A 19842-nucleotide genomic window follows, 5' to 3' on the forward strand; every position below is an offset into this window, starting at 1 on the left:
ATAACTAGATGAAGACAACTTTTCATAGGTAACTATGATTTAAATTCTTCTTAAAAATATAAGACTGTAAGTGTTTGCCTTGTTTCTTTATTTTGTCCAATCACTTCACCTTTAATAGTTGACAGTGACACATCGTTTTGGAAAACTAAGATAAAAAGGTTTAAAAACAGAAATCCAACCATTTTATATGAGTATTATCAATCATCACATCCTGCCGGTCAAGAAAAGGTTCTCCTATAAAGAAATACAAGTTAAAACGACGTGATCTGGTCAATTAAAAGACAATTCCAGTATCTAATTATGAAGATTCAAAACACTTTCTTTCCACAGCTAATTAGTTCTCAGCAGAAAGCACAATGGGAAGATACATAGTTAATACACAGAGTCTAAGAACAATTTGAAAAACGTTTACCCCATTTAAACAGAAAAAATGAATATTAGATTTTTGCTCTTTCAAAATGTGCTCAGGAAATTAATTCAGTCTAGAAAAGTGGTTCATGGAAGAAGGTTGTAGTCTGTCTTATAAAAGTGTGTTTAAGTGAGATTAAGGACAAAATCACTAATATTGAGGACAAAAATCACTATTCCACGTATATTATATAGAAATTAATTATCACAACTGAAAAAGCAGGCAGTAAAGGTGGTGAAAAAGTCTCTGGATTGACAATCAGAAGAAATGGGCTCTATTTCTCCTGCTTCTGATACTAACTACATGTGTTAATTCAGGCAATATCATCTGACCTCTTTGGACCTTGGTTTCTCATCTACAAAAAAAGGGAGTCAGACTTAATTATCTTAAGGGAATCTGTCACCCACAATGGTTCTAAAGTATAAATCTTAAAATCTGAAATACGCTATTCAGAATTCTTGATAGATCTTTTATATACTTTATGTGATCAACATGAATTCATCAGTTATTTAACTGAGAGAGAGTGATAGTTCTCACCTGAAAGCTCATTCTCATGTAGCAAATTTCGAAGGTTATTACAGAGCTGGATCATGCTGTCCAGTTGTCTATTTATCTTCACATCTTGTATCCAGGCTGGGGTATAACACACTGGACATTCAGTTCCAATGCAGTCACTCACACAGTTACTTTAAAAGGATGAAAACATATATATATATATAATTATGAACGCATTCAGTAAAATCTGAATTCCATAAAATAAACAGTTTGAACAGAAATAAATGAAGAAAAGCTTGTTCTAACAAGTAATTAGCAATTATAAAATATTTGTTAAAACTGTGTTTTTGAAAGAGTGTGATATACATACAACATCTAAATCTAAAGTTGCTTAGATAATTTACATCGAAAGGACTTTACTTAGTCAGACATGAGTCTGTAATTTTTCTCCGAAAATAAATATATAGCTTCTAAAGGGCAAGAATACAGAGGGAGACATAAACAAACATATTTAATACCTAATGCATAGCAGCCATGCATCTCAATCTTTCCTATCCTAAACCTGAACGCTGGGCTTCATGGAAATACCTAAAATTACCAGAGAGGCTAGGAAAGATATTTTTTGTTTTGTTTTTTAACAAGTGTCTAAAGGCTTTAAAGCAATTTTTGAGAAAAGATCTTCAGTCCTTTCAGGCACTTTTATAACCTGTAGATTCAACTAAATTACGTTGGGTTATCTGTCCAGGATTTATAGTCTCATAGCTAGAAGGGTTCTCCTAACTTTGGGGGTTACAAAACCCTTTGCAAATGTGATGAAGACATACTCAAGCTTGTGTAAAAAAGGGGGTTCAGCATCTCCCCTGAAGCCTATCTATGAATTCCGACAGAGAAACCTATAAATTCACTCCTTCCTTGGTCTCACCTGATGGGTTCTAGCAGGACTGGGAAATGTAAGTCGTAAAAACCACGTCTGCCAAAACATTCATTTTCACGTGACCCGCTCATTTGTAGGCACACAGGATTCTGCCAGTAAGAGCTCCATTCAGAAGGGGCCTGTGGCATTTCTAATCTTTGCGTCTTAGGTGCTAGCACTATAGATTCCTGAATCGAAGTAACTCAGTGAAAGTTGTAAACTGAAGCCATAAACCACACTGGGGCTGGAAGAGACCTTCTAGATCACCACCTCCAACACATACAAATTTTCTTTAGCAAAGAAAGGAACTTCTTTGAGTTTGTTTGCTTGTAGTTAACTTGGAACCTCAACCTATAAAATAGGTAAACTGATTCCTTAGGGGATTTAAATCAATTGTTGCGCAATACTTAATTATTTGAGGAACACTAGTGAAATACAGTCACAATCCACTCGTCAAAAACCACTACCTCATTTTCAGGTAAAGAAAATGAGATCCAGGTAGTGAAGACACTTACCCAGCCCCACACTAGTACTCACACCAGTCTATTTTATATATTCTATAACGTTTGTCTTACGAGTATAACTGTTCTCAAATTATTTTGTATACATTAATCCAGAATTCTGGGGAAATAGGTCATTTCTCAATAAATCTGCATAACTCAGTAAACCTGTATTTCCCAAATATATAATGTATGATGTCATAAAATCATGCTGGGTAAAAGACCCATTCAAACTATAGGATTTAATCAATGAAATTTAATATAACAAAGTACAAACAGCTCATTGGCATAGTTTTAGATTCTACACTGTAACAAATTTAGGAAACTATCACTTGCCAAGTACTGATGTAGTACCAAAAAAAGAACACCCATAATTACCTAAAATACTCCTTTCTCCAACTACAGATATATATGTAAAACCAGATTTTCTTCACATACATCAATCAAAACAATATATCACAACAGACTGAATACATAAGCAGATATGATAACCTAGTATTTAGCAAGACAAGAGATTTACAATAATGTAAAACAGTACCATTCCTTGTTTTTTCTTTGGTTTGTAAAATAGTTATTTTTCCTTTTAAAAGAAAGTGTTTTTGTGTCAGTATGTAACAGGCTCATTGTTGTCCTTAAGTGAATTAGCATTTTTTAATGTCTTTTATATGGAAAATACACATACACAAAAGCTTTACGGGGTTCTCAATTTTTAAGTGTAAAATAGTCAGAGACCAAAACTTTTGAATCCTCCTGCCATTTGTCTGAAATGACTTATCTTAAAGTGAGCATGTGGACTACTTTTATCAGGGTTTGGCATGAAAGTACGTGAAACTACACAACACTATCAATGATATAAAGACTGTGCTCCTCCAACCTCCCCCCACCCCCCACTTCTACAGCTCAGTTGGATCGGATAAATCCAAACAATCTTGTAAAACCTCCGGGTATTTACAACATTGCTCAGCAGTTTTACATAACTCCAAACTTGCAAAAATACAAATAGGTACCTTAATACGTGGCATCATATAATCAAAATGAACCAAAACTGCACTGAATGGATTCTTTCTTATGTTTGTGTCATATACAAATGACCATTTTCTCTTTTAAGATATACTCACGACTCTCAATCTTGCTTTAGTCCCAGACCTCTTTAGAATCCAATTAAAGTTATAGATATGAATCTCTCTCTCTCTCTCTCTCTCTCTCTCACACACACACACACACACAGACGCTTTACATATAATTTCATGGAGTTTGTTATGCTCCAGCAGCTTTGTCACTAATCTAGCAAACACAGTGAGCACATCAGCTGAAACAAATTAAATCTGCTTGCTACAGAGTGGGAACAGGGAATGGGCATCATTTCATAAGGGGATCATGGGAGGCCTTTCGCAGGTGACACTTAAGTTGAAATATAACTGATGAAAAGTTATGTTTTGTGAAATATAACTCACAAAAGTCCAGCAGAAATACATTCCAAATGAAAGGAATAGCAAGTGCAAAAGTTCTGATGCAAGAGTGAGTTTGGTATGATTCGTATACTAAAAGGAGAAGGTGGCTGGAACAGTGGGAGCCAGAGGAAGTGCGGTCCAAGGGGCAGGCTGAAACTAGGTCCTGCACAGAGTCTTGTGGACCCCAGTGCAGAGTCTGGGTTTTATTCTAATTGTGTAGGAAGCCACTGAAGGATTTTAAGGAGGGTAATGATATGGATATGATTTACATTTTTAAAAGATCACTGACAACAATGTAGAAAATGGGGAAGGGACCAGTTATGAACCTATTTCAATAATCTGAGGAGAGATAATATGATGGTAGCTTGGGCCAAAGTATAACAATAGTAAATACAGAGAAAAGTGGGAAAATTCAAAGTTGAGGGCACATGTTGAGGTGGGACTGAGAAAGGTTAATGACATGGGCGAAGGAAGAAAAAGAGAGATCCGGCAGTACTTGTGGTTTCTGCTGAACAACTGCAGTTGGTGGCACCACTTACTGCTGCGAAGGCCATAAAGGCAGGAACAGACTAAAGGGGATGATGATCAACAGATGTGCCCCGAACATATCAAGTCTGAAATCCCTTTTCATCATTCGAATGGAGACAGCAGGTAGACAACAGGTATGATTTCCTACCCATCCTCCTGCCAGATATGCCCCATAACAGATATATGTTTCTAGAAACAAAATCAGGACCCCAAACATAGCTGCCTCCCACATATCCCCAGCCCACTGAGGTCACAGTAAATTATTTTCGTTACGTGCTTAAATTTCATATTGCAGTTTGCTCATGCCAGATACCTTCATAGACATAACTTGAAATAATTAAAAGATTGACTCAAAGGAGGCTATATTAACCCTGTCTCACACAATTAAACTAAGACATTCAGTCTTTAAATTGATTTCTCCTGAATAAGAAATAGGATGAAATAAAAATCTAATTTTCTAACCTATAAGCCAGGGCTTTCATATAATAACATGGATATAAGTTCACAGTAACTGTTATGGCTTGAATTGTGTCCCTAGAACAGATGTTGAAGTCTTCACCCCTAGTATCGGTGAATATGGTCTTATTTGCAAATAGGGTCTTTGCAGATAATCAAGTTAACATGAGATCATCAGGGTGAGTCCTAATCCCATATAGCTGGCATTCTTATAAAAAGCGGAAATGTGGACAGAGAGACAAACATGCCTGCAAAGGAGAATGCCATGTGCATGTGAAGGCTGAGAGCAGGGCGATGTAGCTATGAGCCAAGGAGTGCCAGCGAGTGCCAGAAGCCAAAGACACTCCACCAGAAGGTAGGAAAGAAGCATGGGACAGACTCTCCCTCAAGCCCTCAGAAGGAACCAACACCACTGGTACCTGCACTCAGACTTCTGGCCACCAGAACTGAGAGACAATACATTTCTGCTGTTCTGAGCCACCCAGTTTTGGGTCCTTTGTTATGGCAGCCCTAGGAAACTAATACAATAACTCTAAGAACTAGACATTCATGATTTGAAAAGTCTAGATTCAAAATTAACTGGAAAAAATAAGAGACATATTTGAATTATATAATAGATATTAATCCCCCCCTCCCTAAGCTTAGCAAAGCTACTTATTAAGCTTTTTAACTTTGGACAAGTCATCCTCTTATTTTAATATAAGACCAGGAATATAATATAATAAATATAATATAATATAATACCGGGGCTTATGTTAATTTTTGCTCCAAAAGACGCATTAGAGCTGATGGTCTGGCTAGGTCTTATTTTTGGGGAAACGCGGTATGTGAGATATATATCAAGCCACAACTACTTACCTACAGAAAATGTGTTCACATCCTCCTAAACACACAGGCTCCCTCAGAATATTAGTGCTGTTTGAAGAAAGGAAAACAATCAAGACTTAGTTACTGATAAATATTTTATACCCAACATGTCGTAAGTACAAGGCTGAACATTACCATTTCTCTCTTTCTCAAAGCAGAAGATATTAAGGATGTATTCATCCTGGCTAAATATTGTATCATAACATATCTGCTGAATTCAAATAGTATTTATCAAACTCAGTGCCAATTGCAATACTTTCTATAAAATATATACTGGGAAGTCATCTCTAAACCTTTTACAACAGGGAAAGCCAACCACTGGCTGCTGTTTTCAACTACTAAGAGACATTTTCACTTAATGATCCATAGGGTAGAACACAAATCTCAAAATGAGATCCGTAAGTAGAATGACCATATAATGCACCGTCCAAAAGAGAGCATTTCTGAGAGTGAAGAGGAGTGTTAAGCGGATAGCACACTGGTCTAATCCAGGACTGTCCCAGGAAAATCCAGGGCAGCAGGTCTAATCCAGGACTGTCCCAGGAAAATCAGGACCTCTGGCATCTTGCCCATAAGAACTCCATGTTCCCATAAGAAAACAGTGGTTCCTGGCTATTACTCTTAGGTAGCCAACTATTTTTCATAGATATCTTGTCAAAAAGACGCCATCCTTTCAGTTCACAGGAAGTCAGTTACTTTGTTCTTAAGCAAGTGCAAATAGGAGTCATCAGGCTGGCAATCTGCAGACTGAATGAGATTCATGGCAATGGGGGAAGAGAGAAACACAATTATCCCCAATATTATCCATCACAGTACCTGTTATACTTATTTGATTAATCCTAAGAAGGTAATCGTGCTTACTAATAAACACACACCAAATCACTATATTCAGAGGGCATAAGGTGGCAAGAGCAAACAGAAGTAAAGTTTTTAAAGGATGAACACATTTTTGTGCTTGGTTTATTACACTAATCCTAGGACCTTTAGGTATTTACACCATTATTACCCAATTACCTCTGCACACATGCCACATATCAATAAAGTTTTCCACATTTCTTGAAAGATCAAAAGTATCACACTGCACATTTTGATATGAACTTAAAAGTGAAATTGAGCTTTCAGAGAGCTAAAAAAAGAATGTGCACCTACAATGTTATTCTAAAGATACCAAAAATGGTGCTCACTGACATTATAAAACCAATTACTTTTAAAAAACTCACAATATCTGATTTCTCTATCATACTATGTAGAACATAGTGATAAAAATATGACTTGTGATGTGCCAGCCACTTGTGATTCTGGCCATTAAGATGATCTATTACAATATTCTTGTTGCTTCTATAATTTTTGTTCATTGTTTGACCTACCAAACCTACTCTCTTATCTCCCAATCAAGTGTGTAGAATTCTACTTCATTACGAGCTCTGCCTCTTAGATTTTAAAAGTGCTGTTAATCTCAACTCCTGTCATACCGTGTTTCCTCTAAAATAAGATGTAGCCAGACCATCAGCTCTAATGCGTCTTTTGGAACAAAAATTAATATAAGACCGGGTCTAATGTAATGGAATATAAATATAATATAATATAAGACCCGGTCTTATACTGTATTATATAAGACCGGGTCTTATATTAATTTTTGCTCCAAAAGACGCATTAGAGCTGATGGTCCGGCCAGGTCTTATTTTCGGGGAAACACGGTAATATACTCTCTTTCTTTCCATCACCCGACCAAACCTCCACCTTCAGGTTGTTCTCCAGGGTGACAGGACGCCATTCAGTCCATCAGCTCCCTGGACTCCCAATCTAGCCTAGGCCACAGAGTTAACCACTTCAGAGCCATCTTTACCACCACCCACTTCCACTGACCCCTAGACACTCAGGGATGCAAATCTATAAATGCTACATCAGCCCACAGTCCACGACCTCCTCTCCTGCTCTCAGGATATGAATAACCATTATAAATAGATACAAAAATATGTCGCTATAAATTTGGTAGCTTTTTCACTTTGTACCCCTATCAAAGTGATGGATTAGATGTTCCATGGGTAAACAAACAAATGAATAGATAGCTATTCAAAACAATCTTCATGCTCCTAAATCCCATTAATCTTACTGGAGCCAAATGGTGTGAGATTTTCACCATCTAGACTCATTCCTACCTCGTCAGCCAAAATCTTACCCCTCCCTCCAGTCACAGAAAAAGATCTCCTTCAGTCATTTTTCTTCTTAAAATGTGTTGCTCTATTTGTCCCTAGACCCTGTCTCTTCTCTGGCTCCTAAAGTATTCTATTCTCATCATTACAGTTACCTTCTTCCATCTGCATCTAAACACAGATAATCCTCTGCACAGATAAACCTCTCCCTGGACCTGAAAAAAATATTCTTTAGATCCTGCTTCCCACTCTACCTCCTGACCAGCTCTCCCCTTCCTTGCAGATAGAAGTCCTGACATAAGTGCTCTATTCCAGCTAAATCCATCTCCTTACCTAGCTGGCTTTAACCTCTCACTGCTGAAAGTGCCTTCCAGGGCATTTTTGGTCCTTACTCACTCTGACCACTCTGTAAAATAACAGTCACATCACCTTCTTTCCTGAAACCTTTCCTTCCATTGAGTTTTATTTTTCTTATTTATCTGCCTATTTCAGCATTTCCTAAGCTGCTGCTTTTCCTACCTGTCAATGTAGGGCTACATCCCAGAATGCAGTCCACAGCATTCAGACTTTCTCTCACAATACTTGACTTGATGCCTTAATTCTTCTGTTTATAAACTTCAATTTCCTTCCTAAGATGACTCTGAACCCTTTACCTATACAGTTTGTACCTTTCACCCTAGCAATAAGATGCTATAGTGTAATTAGCAATAAATCTAGTATCTATGAATAATTGATCAGGTGCACTAATTCTTCTAATTACTGAGCTAGAATATATTTTTTGTTGCTATTAATAGATAAGGAAAGACATTGGAAGAGCGAATGAAAAGTATAGTAACGTGTGTATTGGGGGAAGGAGCCGGAAGAGGAGTGTTACAGCCAAAGCTGGGAGAGGGTGGTGCCAATTTCAAAAGAATGCCAATGGAAGAGAGCTTGGTGGAAGCAGTTTTGCCATCCCAAAATATGCCTCCTTGGATATTGATTTTAAGCTGGTTAAGAAACATAAGACTCAAAAAGAACCTTTGACTCTCTCCATTACCTGCCCGAGGTACTCAGATAAAAAAACACCTGCATAAAGAAAGGGAACATCACATTAGTATCATAATATAAACTAAGTATGGCAGACAGGGAGAAATCTAGCCAAGTCTGTTTGTAACTTCCTTCTTGTTGTACCGTTTTTTTCCGGTGGCCCAGCAGGAATTTGTTATCACATTTGCTGTTTCTCATTTATCTGTGAATTGTCTACTGCCCTTTGAAATCCCAGGCCCCGGTCCCCTTTCCTTTGTCCAAAATGGCATATAAACCTAAACTGCCAAATGCGTCTTTTTCAGGGTCTCATGTCTTATGGAATCCTGCATGTACATCTGTAATACATTCTGAACACTTTCTGCTGTTAATCTGTCTCATGTTAATCTGATTATTAGCCACGCTAGAACTTAGATGGCAGGAAAGTTATTTTTTATGCCCTTCAGAAGCCCAAAGGGAAGATACACTACACAGAGGGTGGCATTGATCTGTGTCAAAGCCAGACTCTCTGACAATGTCTAGAGCTTAACTGACAATACATAAGAACTTTATTACAACCAGACAATATCTGTGAAAATTGCAAATGCATCCAACTTTAACTCAACTATCCCACTGCCAGGAATTTATCCTTGAGATACACTTGGACGCTTGCAAAACAAAATTCGAAACACCAAAGGTATCTAGACACAATGCCAAAGCTTCCAGAGATTAAGGAATAATAAAATTAAAATGTCATATATCTGTATTTTTAAAGGAGTCATAATAGCGTAAGAATCTCAAGGATAACAAGGGATGCTTGGCTGTCAAAATAATAATTGAAAATTATTTTGTACTTTTAATTCTGTAAAGGTGACAGGATACTTTGAAGGATTTAGCGATCTAGCTTGGTTTACTGAATTATAGTTTGATTTACTTTATTTTGTAGTTTATTATTTTTTCCCTCCTTTTCTCCCTCACTGCCCGATTTAATTGCTTTGTTTTCCCAAGGCTACATGCATACCTCGTTAATCTAGTTAATCAGCAGAACACTAACTTGCAAGAAACGAGTCAGCTGCAATTCTGAACTGCGATTTTCTGTCAGATGACACATGAATCACCCCTAAGACTGGGTTCCAGACAATCACTGCAAAACAAACCAAACCCCAGAATACGTTCTCCTGGACAAGTCGCATACCAACACCCCTTTCCCGTTGTTCTGCTTCTTCTTGTGTACCTATAGGACCTTCTGACCGTTCTAGGAACGAAGCAAGTGGCCTTTGAGACAGTGGTCCACCATCTTCCCAGAATGTTGGCATTTTGAATAACCTGCTTTTCTTTCCACCAACCCTTGTCTCTCGATCTTTGGCTTACGAGCGGCAAGCAGCCAAACCTTAGCTCAGTAACAACTCTACATCTAGTCATCTTCCATAGTAGAAAGTTAATATGTAAAAATAAGAAAACTCATCTTTCAGAGTAGGAAGTTAATAAATGCTATCTAAAATGGAAATAAAAGTCAAGAAATAGCAATAAAAATATTATTTGGAAATGTAGAATACTTGAAGAACTTAAAAAGATGGAAGAGGTTGTGTCTGGAGTATAGAACTCAAGGGTGATAAGGAATGAAGCAAAAGAATGTTTTCATTATGGTCTTTGTCCTATTTACTTTACAACTATGTTCATATATAATTTTAATCAAAAAATTTTAAATGCAAAGGCAAGTGGACAAGGATAGTCACACCGGCGTTGCTTTTTACAGCAAGAGTAAGAATAATCTAAATTTCTACCAACAAGGAAATGGTTATATAAATCACGACATGTCTATCTGATGCATAGTCTCCTCTCATTTGAGATAAATAATGCTTATACGAACAGAGAACCTCTTAAAGGATACATAAGAAATAGTAGGTCCTTAAAGAAGATTCAGACCTATTTGTCATTCATTTAACAAATATTTAATGATCATGTACTATATTATTTTAATCATTTGGCATATGCATGAATTACTTTTTTTTTTAATGAGCTTTTTTCTTTTTAAACATTTTATTGGGGAAGGGGAACAGGACTTTATTGGGGAACAGTGTGTACTTCCAGGCCTTTTTTCCAAGTCAAGTTGTTGTCCTTTCAATCTTAGTTGTGGAGGGTGCCGTTCAGCTTCAAGTTGTTGTCCTTTCAGTCTTAGTTATGGAGGGCGCAGCTCAGCTCCAGGTCCAGTTGCCGTTTTCTAGTTGCAGGGGGCAAAGCCCACCATCCCTTGCGGGAGTCGAACCGGCAACCTCATGGTTGAGAGGACACACTCCAACCAACTGAGCCATCTGGGAGGCAGCTCAGCTCAAGGTGCCGTGTTCAATCTTAGTTGCAGGGGGCGCTGCCCACCATCCCTTGCGGGACTCAAGGAGTTGAACCTGCAACCTTGTGTTTGAAAGCCCACTGGCCCATGTGGGAATCGAACCGGAAGCCTTCGGAGTTAGGAGCATGGAGCTCTAACCGCCTGAGCCACCGGGCTGGCCCCTGCATGAATTACTTTTAATTTTTAAAAGCTTAATATTAAAAAGCTATTCACAATCTGGTAACTCTGAAGCTAGACAACTATGGGGATGCAAAAAATAACTGCTCCCACCTTCTAAGTTCTTCTAGCTGGGCTAATAATAAAATTAGCGTGAGACAGACTGACAGAGAAAATGCTCAAAGTATATTAGGAATATAGTACATGCAGGGGTGACATGAGACCCGGAAATAGACACACTGGGCAGTTGAGGTTTATATGCCATTTTGGACAAAAGAAAAGGGGGGTAGAGGTCTGGGATTTCCAAGGGAAAGTAGGCAATTTACAGGTAGCTGAGAAAGAGCAAACGTGGTAAACGAATTCTTGCTGGGCCACTTGCATGAGACACAAAAAAAGTTCCGCACACAGGCTTTGCTGGATTTCTTCCTGTCTGCCGTACTTAATTCTTATGTGCTAAGGAGACTATGCTAAGGTTCCCCTCTTGAAGTAGGTTTTTATATCTGAATTCCTTTAGGGAGATAAGCGGGAGGGTCAAAGGTTCTTTCTGAGTCTTTTGTTCTTAATAACCAGCTTAAAATCAATATCCCAAAAGGCACATTTTGGGGTGGCAAAACTTTGGTCCCCCTGGCAAACTTTTCTCTCATTGCTCCTCAACAAAAACTCTGTGCTACCATCAGGCTAGTGTCTACAGCATCTCTCAAATATCCTATATCCAATTCCAAGCACACAACTTCTCAGACTGTTATTCCTCCCTGGCCCCGCCAAAATACACTTCCTCCTCCCCCAAAACTATTCAAACCTAATGAATTATCCACATACTGTCCAGGACGGTATAATAAAAATGTCACTAAACAAAGAAGCACAGTAATTCTTCCATTTTGGTTCCCATGCTATCACTTAACGCAAAATCTGTATCTTGCACCAGACATGTCAAGAATACTGTTAAACAAAAATCTTATCTCCCGCAGCTGAAAAGTCTTTTTAAAAGAATGGGTTTATTAGGCCATTGCTAGCAAAAAAGGCTGGTCTTGAAGCATGGAATCTAAACCACCAGCCGTGTGGCGAGATAAAAAAGACAGTCATGTCCATCGTCCGGAGTTTTGCAAGTGTTTCCATTCATCAAGTAGCAGGGAGACAGATGTAAGCCCTTCCGAAAAGAATTTACACTAGCTGTGGACAGAGGGGATGGGAGAAGGGGCGCAGAGCCCCTAAAGCTCTTATGTAAACAGGAAGCAGAGGCTCCTGGGCGGCCACAGTGCCTGGCTATTCCCTCTTTTCAGGTAATCTTGGAAATAGCCACCTGGAAATTAATAATTCCAACATAAACTAAGAAGTATGAGTATTCTTTCCTTGGTTTTGCACGGCAGTTGTTAACTGACCCCTTTTTGTTTCTTCCGTCAGCCCTCTGGCCTGCTGTAATTTAATTTATCTCAGAATTTTCTCCTTGTCAATACAAAGTTGGCCTAAGGGACTTAGCTGGGTAGTGTTATAAGTCAAGTTATCATATGACTTAAGAGAGGCACAGAGAGAATGCTCTGAAGTTCCAGAGATCATACCTAGTTGAGGCTCTGGAAATCAGTGTTGAAAACAAAATATTTTGTATTTTATCCACCTCATCCCCTCCCCCTTTTCTTTTGGCCTCAAAATGGATTGCAGCCCTACAGGCAGATCTTGACTTTCATTTTTGCTGAGCTCCCCAACACACTGTTGCCGATATAGTACGGTGCTATCTAAACAGCAGGATTTCAATAATTCCTTAGTGAAAGAATCACATGGAAGACTATACCCAAAAATGCATTTATATTAACAATTTTATTTGATCCTTCCCCTATTTTTTGTCTGATATACATATATATTAGAAAGAAAAAATCCAGAATAAGAAACGGCATTTGCATGGTAAAAGGATTTCTGCACCTTGAAAATGCAACTATTCTACTTTTTCCCATCCGCAGTCATACTTCTGTTACTTTACGTGTAGTTGATTTGGAAAGATCAGTGCAGTCAGAGGATTAAAACTTAGGAAAGAACTAAGTAGTGAGAACAAACACTTTTTTAAAATAAAAAAGGTCCTACTGATATAAAATTTTCTTTAAAAAAAAGGAAAGTAAATTCAGGTGAGATTATAAGGCAGACCTATTTCTTAACTGAATGGTTCCCTAGGCTTCCATAAGATATCAACTGCTATTTAATATTAGGCAAGATAGCTAGTACCAAAGTGCTCTTACATTTTAGAAAATTTCCAAGTTATTTTTATGTGTGGAACAACATATTTAACACTAAAAGGCACAGGCTTTCCAAGCCAATGAAACAATATGCTGTGTTTACCTCTAGGAGAATAAACAAAATTGTTAACAATTAAGGGATATGAATAATGGAAGCATCTTATTTTATAGTTATTTTATATGCCAGATTCAAGCAAATTACATGGTAAAAATAAGAAATCATGTCTAATTGTTTAGTGTCAATAACTATTAAATAAATCAGTAAGTCAAATATCCCAGAAGTCAAATGGACAATAGAATTCTATTAATGACTAATTATAACAGAATCTATCATGAGACATATAAGCCACAGAGAATATCACGTGTACTCAACTCCAACAGTTTGCTACTCTACCTTCTATTCCCATTTCTCCAAAGCAAAACAGTATCTAAGTAACTACTGATACTCCTCTGTCCTTACGGTTTCACCTCTGCCACCAGATGCTCAAATGTTGAGTTGATGTCAAGGCTCAGACCTGGGCATTTGTCTTCATACTCTCCTTCTCCTCTCTGCTCACTTCCTGAAGTATGCCTTCAATTACCATCCATATGCAGGTGACTCAAATTTCAGTCCCCAGCCTAAAATCTCTCCTCTGAGCCCCAGACCTGTAGACCAATAACTTCACTTCAGTACAACTTCTACTGCCCACGCTATAGGGAATGCTCAATGTGTCTGAGAAGTTTCTCTGGCGGTCAGGCCCTATGTAACACCAGGTATACGTAAGCCAGTAATGGGACTGTTCCTGTGGTGGTCCTAGTTCTAAATCCCAGGGGGAAACACCTGTACCTTCTACATCTGCCCTGAGACCTTAGTCACTGCTGGCTTACTATGGGCTATTAACCCCAGGAACCTATGGTGTATTTGCGGTGATTCAAGTGAATGAACCAGGTCCTCCTAGTATTTCCACTTGCAAAAGCCCCTTACATAGGATCCTAACTTACCCTAAATTCTTTCATGTGTTAATTTAATGAACACTAAGAAAGTTGGTGACTAGCACTGTGGCTGCAAATGTGAACTTGTCTTTATGAAATGTACAGTAGATGCACATCAAAGAATCAAAATACCACATACGTAAATAAATCCCAGAATTGGAAGGGACATGATACATACTAAACAGTGATTTGTGCCCTTTTCCATTATATATGTTGAACTTCAATAAAAAGTTTTAAACATTTTGCATCCAATGGACACTAAAATTATGGAATCTGCAAACCAGTGGGAGCCTTAAAATCAATTAGTCCATTTTCCTCATTTTATATAGATGAGGACACCAGAGTCTCAGGAAAGTTACATGAATTGCTCTTTTTAGGAAGTAACTACAAGCAAGTGTACCTCAGAGGTATGCAGGTTTGGTTCTGGACGACCACAATAAACTTTGGATCACAATAAAATGAGTCGGAATATTTTTGCTAATGGAGTACCTTGTCCTTGTCTTCAATTTGTGTAAAAAAAAAAAAGCAACATCTGTGGAGTGCAATCAAGTGAGGTATGCTTGTATCTGACCCAACTGAATAGTCTGTGTTAGGCTATGATTTGACCCTGTCTTAATTCTCTGCCCACCCGACTCACTCCACCTTTACTCTACAATACTTTTTAGCATATTATTTGCTAATAATCCCCCACATGCATTCATCTATAAAAAATTACCAAAGGCCCAATTCAAAAGCCCATGAAGCATTCCTCCACTGGCTCCATCCAAGTACTCTTCTCTGCATCCCGTTGTCCTTAACCATAACATACCCTAAACTGTGTACATTTTATCCTTTATAATCAAGCATGTGCTCATTAAGGGTAGAAAACAAATGTCTCACCTTATCACCAGTAACACAGTGCCTCAGTGATTGCTTTATGAATAATGAATAACCAGTGCCAGAGCAACCGAAGGGAGTAATCCCACTTGAGGACCACTGGCCTACACCAATGCCTCTGAACATTCCAAACTCCTGAAGAAAGGCAAAAGCCGAATGCTGAAGTCAGGAGATCTATCCTGTATTTACAAACATTCACATAGCACTTGGAACATAACAGGCACTGTTCTAAGTACCTTATAAATGTTAATTCATTTAATTCCCATTACAACTTTGTACAGTAGAAACTAATTCATTTTGCAGATGAAGAAAACGCATACAAAAATGAAAAAATTTGCGAAAAATCACTGAGTCAGAATTTGAAGCCAGGGTCCAAAAATCCATGCTCTTAACCACTAATCTATACCGCCTCAAAACCTGATTGCCTATTAAATGACAAGAGATAATTCAGAAAAATAAAATCACCTATTCTTAAAAAAAAAAAAAAAAAAAGAAAAAATCACAAGATTACTTTTTGACTTTTTATTAAAAGTTGATTTAAAAGGTGCTGAGGACTCCAAGTAACAATTGTCATAGATGCCAACCCTCCCCCCCGAAAAAAAATATGTCAAGGTACCTAATTATTTTAATTCACAAAATAGTATCATATAACATCTGGGCTTTTACACTGCAGTTCCTATTATCATTTCCTGCTTCCTTTAGAAACACATTATTACTATGCTTTCTGCCAGCCTCTCAAATGATACAGTCTTCCTGTCTTATTCTTCCAAATCTTTAAATAGCTTCTGTCTGGTTTTGAGGCTTGGACCTAATACAAATGTCACATCTGGCCTCTTGAACAATTTCATCAGCTTCACTTTGGAGCCATACTTATGTTAAAGGTCAAGAAAGGATGCCCTGTAATGTAGCCAATCCACCCTCACCCACAAGTAATGCTTGCTGCAAAATAGATCCAATGTGCTACACAAGACAGGTGACAGCTGGGAACATGAGATAGATGACAGCTGCAAGCTGAATGTGAGGGTAATCGGGGTAATCACTAGCCCACTGGGTAGAACTTTGAAACTCTGTAAAAGGACCTACTGACATATAATCTCTAATAATATGACACTGCTTTCAATGGTGGGTAGCAAAAGCAAGAAGCAGACCATGAGTTGCTCCTTTCGAGCAATGTCAGGCAGCTGCCAGGCAAAGGCAGAGGTGAAAAAATGTTTTATTTGTCCCCATAGATAAGGAGCAACTGGCCATGCTTTATTCACTAGACAGTGCCAAACATGCAGAGATACAAAGACAGGAACACAAAATCATTTCTAAATATTAAATCCCATGTGACATAAAATTTTACACCAAAGAAAGGATTTTTAAACTTGAGACATTTTACCTGTTAAAACAGAGTGGCTAATTATTGTATAAGTTCCAAATCAAGCCAGGGGGCTGCTTTTTGTACAGCCCTTCGGCTAAAAATGTTTTTTGGATTTTTGGCTTTTTTTTTTTTTTTTTTTACATTTTTAAGAGTTGTGGCAGCAAAGCCTAAAATATTTACTATATGACCCTTTACAGAAAAAGTTTGTAGAGCCCTGTGTTAAAACATGCAAAGAAACAGCTGAGATTTAGTTAATTCATCAGTAATTATTATTTTTTCAAAAAAAATCCCTGGAGTTTAACATCATTCTCCAGCCAAGGAATAAGCTGTATTAAAAGTCTAGCTAGACCTACTAGCTATTGATGTCCACTTTCAGTCCTATGGCTCTTATTTTCTGCTCACTTTGCTTAGAAACAGGAAAAATATTTGGTAGGGGATAAAAAGTGAAATTGGCTTTATTAGATTTCAGGACAACCTATCCATTATTCATAGAAACAACCTATACTGTCTCCCCAAAACTATTCAGCAAGCAGACTATGCTGCTTTATATTTTTATAAGACACCTATTACTTATCACTTACTCTATGACAACCACCACACTTAACACTTTACATGTATAATTTCACTTAGTTTCTTCCCTCCCGTAAAATTTTACATTCACAAGGGTTGAGGGTTTGCTTTTTCCGTTTTGTTCACTAATGAATCCCAAATGCCTAGAACAGTGAGCGCCTGCACTTTGTAGGTGTTCAATTAATTTTTTAATTATGATTTTAAATTAATAATTTAATTATTTTTGTTAATGAGCACTATCATAACTCAGATGGAAAAACTGAGGCACAGAGAGGTTGAATGACTTGAGCTATTCAGTAGCGTCAAAGCTGGACTCTGAAATCAGGCAGCCTAACTGTACAGTCTAAGCGAAGCACCATACTGCTGCCCCAGTGCCTTCCACACAGAATTGTCCAGTCTGAGTGTCTAACTTTTGTTGAACTGACTATTCAGGTATGACTACAATTGCTCCTATTATAGCAACTACCGGAGCTAGTTTTAAATTTCTTATTCTCAGATGGATGACCCCTGTGCTATGAGAAACACACACAACTCAGTATATCTTCATGTACTCATCCTGGCCAAAGTGCCACTTTTCTATGGGCTGCAATGATGTCATTTTGTCACAGGTTTTAAAGTTTTTGTAAAAACAAAATATAAGAGCAAAACTGTGACGGTTAAGTCCTTTTCATTTTTAAATAAAAAACTGCTATATTACTTATACTTTGTGTATAACCAAGTTCTGCAAGTTGGAAATTAGAGGGGAAAAAAATCAAAACAAAGTCCAAAAAAGAAATACGGTGGGGACGTCTACAAGAGAGAAAACGTGCCAGAGTGATAGTGATGCAGAAATTCTGAGCTGTGCACACAGTAGGTGCTCAATAAATGCTTTTGGAAGAAATGAAAGTGAGACATGCCCTTGTTGGGTTTAAAAACCTTCTTGGTTTCTGTACTACCATGTTTCCCTGAAAATGAGACTGGGTCTTATATTAATCTTTGTCCAAAAGACGCATTAGGGCTTCTGTCCAGGGGACAGGATCCTGAAAAACCATGCTAGGGCTTATTTTCTGGTTAAGTTACGTGTATTTTCGGGGAAACACGGTAGGAAGAGCTATTGGAAAAGGAGAAGCAAGGAGTACCAGCCTGGAAAATGATGTCTTCACAGAGAATGAAAACCTTGAATTCAGATGACTCACATGGTAACAGCATAAAGGAAATAAACCAAAAAAAAATCATAATAAGTAGCATCCCTAAGAGCTGGAACCTCACACCATAAACTCTTTTGACCAAACCAAGGAAATGAGAAACTGAATGGCAGTGTCCATCACACTGCCATCTTCAATCTACCTCCAGTATGGGTCCCCAAAACTACCCCCTCCCACCACCCAAAACAAAAGCTAACACGGAGAAAAGGTCAAAGAAGCCAGTTAAGCAAAGTGTAACAGCTGCTTCCAACTAGGCAGCCCTCGGAGTTAAGATTCCGTCTGGAATAAGCTTGTCACAAGGATCCCGGGGCCAGTAAAAAGTGCAGATCGCTTAGCCCCTCCCCAGCCCTACAGATTCAAACACTGGAGGCGGAGCCAGAGATCCGAATTTTTTAACCCCGCCTTCAGATAATTCTTATGCCCCCTCAAGTTCGAGAACTACCATCTTAGTTGGGATTGACGCAAGAAAAGGCTAGGGAGCCACCCAGAAAAGATGTCAACGGGGGCCAGGGAGGGGATAACGCACACCAGATCCGGGGCAGGTACTAACCGCTCGCCGGCGGACTGAGGACGGGACTATGAGACCGGAGGTTTGAAAAGATCCCCCGGCCCCCGAGACTGGGGGAGCCCTGCCCTCGCGGCAACCTCTCAAGGGTCCCCCTTTACCAACGAGAGCAGCGCAGCAGCTTCTCCAGCCGGACGAGTGCGGCGCGGCTGTGGGCCCAGGCCCCGCCACTCGCCGGCTCCGTGGCGGGTGCGGGATGAGGCTCGTTCCCGGAGCGGACCCTCGGCTGCCGGTTGCCCGGCATCGCCCAGCCTTCGCGGGAAAGGCCCCTCGGAGAACGGGAGACAGAGGACTCAGCAACGACTGAGACGCCGCAGGCCTGCAACCCGACCCCCCAGCCTGGGGTCCCAGTGATTCCCGCGTCTCGCCGGCAGGACGCTTGCGGGGCGGGGCGCGCGGGGATGGGCGGGGCAGGGCCAATGAAATGCGCCAAAAGTAACCGCGCGCGGGACCGGGAGGGGTGGAGCCGCGAGTGCCCGCCCATAGTCCGGTGGGCGGGGCCTCTGGGAGGTTGGCGGAGAAAAGGAATCAGTCCAGAAAACGCCTCCTTTCTCCGGGATAAAAGCCGGAACAAAATCACAAGTTGTTACTTTCCTGGAACAAAATAGGCGACCCTCGGTCCAACTTTCACCAATGAAAAGTCTCCGAGGAGTGCTGTTTTGATGACTGTTGAGCTAGGAAAAACTTTGCTCATGACACTGAAAATGGCACTCTCTTTATTCCTAAGGAAGTAATTTTTTCTCCCCTCCACCCCAGCTTTTTGTCTGTTAAAGTGTGTCTGTCCTCATGAGGTTCTTTCATTGACCGCCATAT

General features: G+C 39.2%; 1 protein-coding gene across 4 annotated transcripts in view; it reads right to left on the reverse strand.

The window, feature by feature from the left end:
* Positions 1-19442, reverse strand: part of BARD1 (BRCA1 associated RING domain 1) — a 69215-nt gene extending 49773 nt beyond the window's left edge. The window contains exons 1-3 of one of the 4 annotated variants that reach the window (XM_019727081.3): positions 19131-19441; positions 5611-5667; positions 947-1095 (exon numbers count right to left, since the gene is read on the reverse strand). In XM_019727081.3, coding sequence (XP_019582640.3) covers positions 947-1095; positions 5611-5667; positions 19131-19273 — 349 coding nt within the window. In that variant the 5' untranslated portion in view covers positions 19274-19441. Of the gene's footprint in view, positions 1-946; positions 1096-5610; positions 5668-19014; positions 19095-19130 lie in introns of those variants that run through there. The other 3 variants (XM_074312819.2, XM_074312814.2, XM_088793835.1) reach the window with 3 other exon arrangements.
* Between the last annotated feature and the right edge of the window lie 400 nt (positions 19443-19842).

Source organism: Rhinolophus sinicus, chromosome 17 (genome assembly GCF_057876585.1).
Source record: "Rhinolophus sinicus isolate RSI-liver-muscle chromosome 17, RSI-T2T, whole genome shotgun sequence".
Taxonomy (NCBI): domain Eukaryota; kingdom Metazoa; phylum Chordata; class Mammalia; order Chiroptera; family Rhinolophidae; genus Rhinolophus; species Rhinolophus sinicus.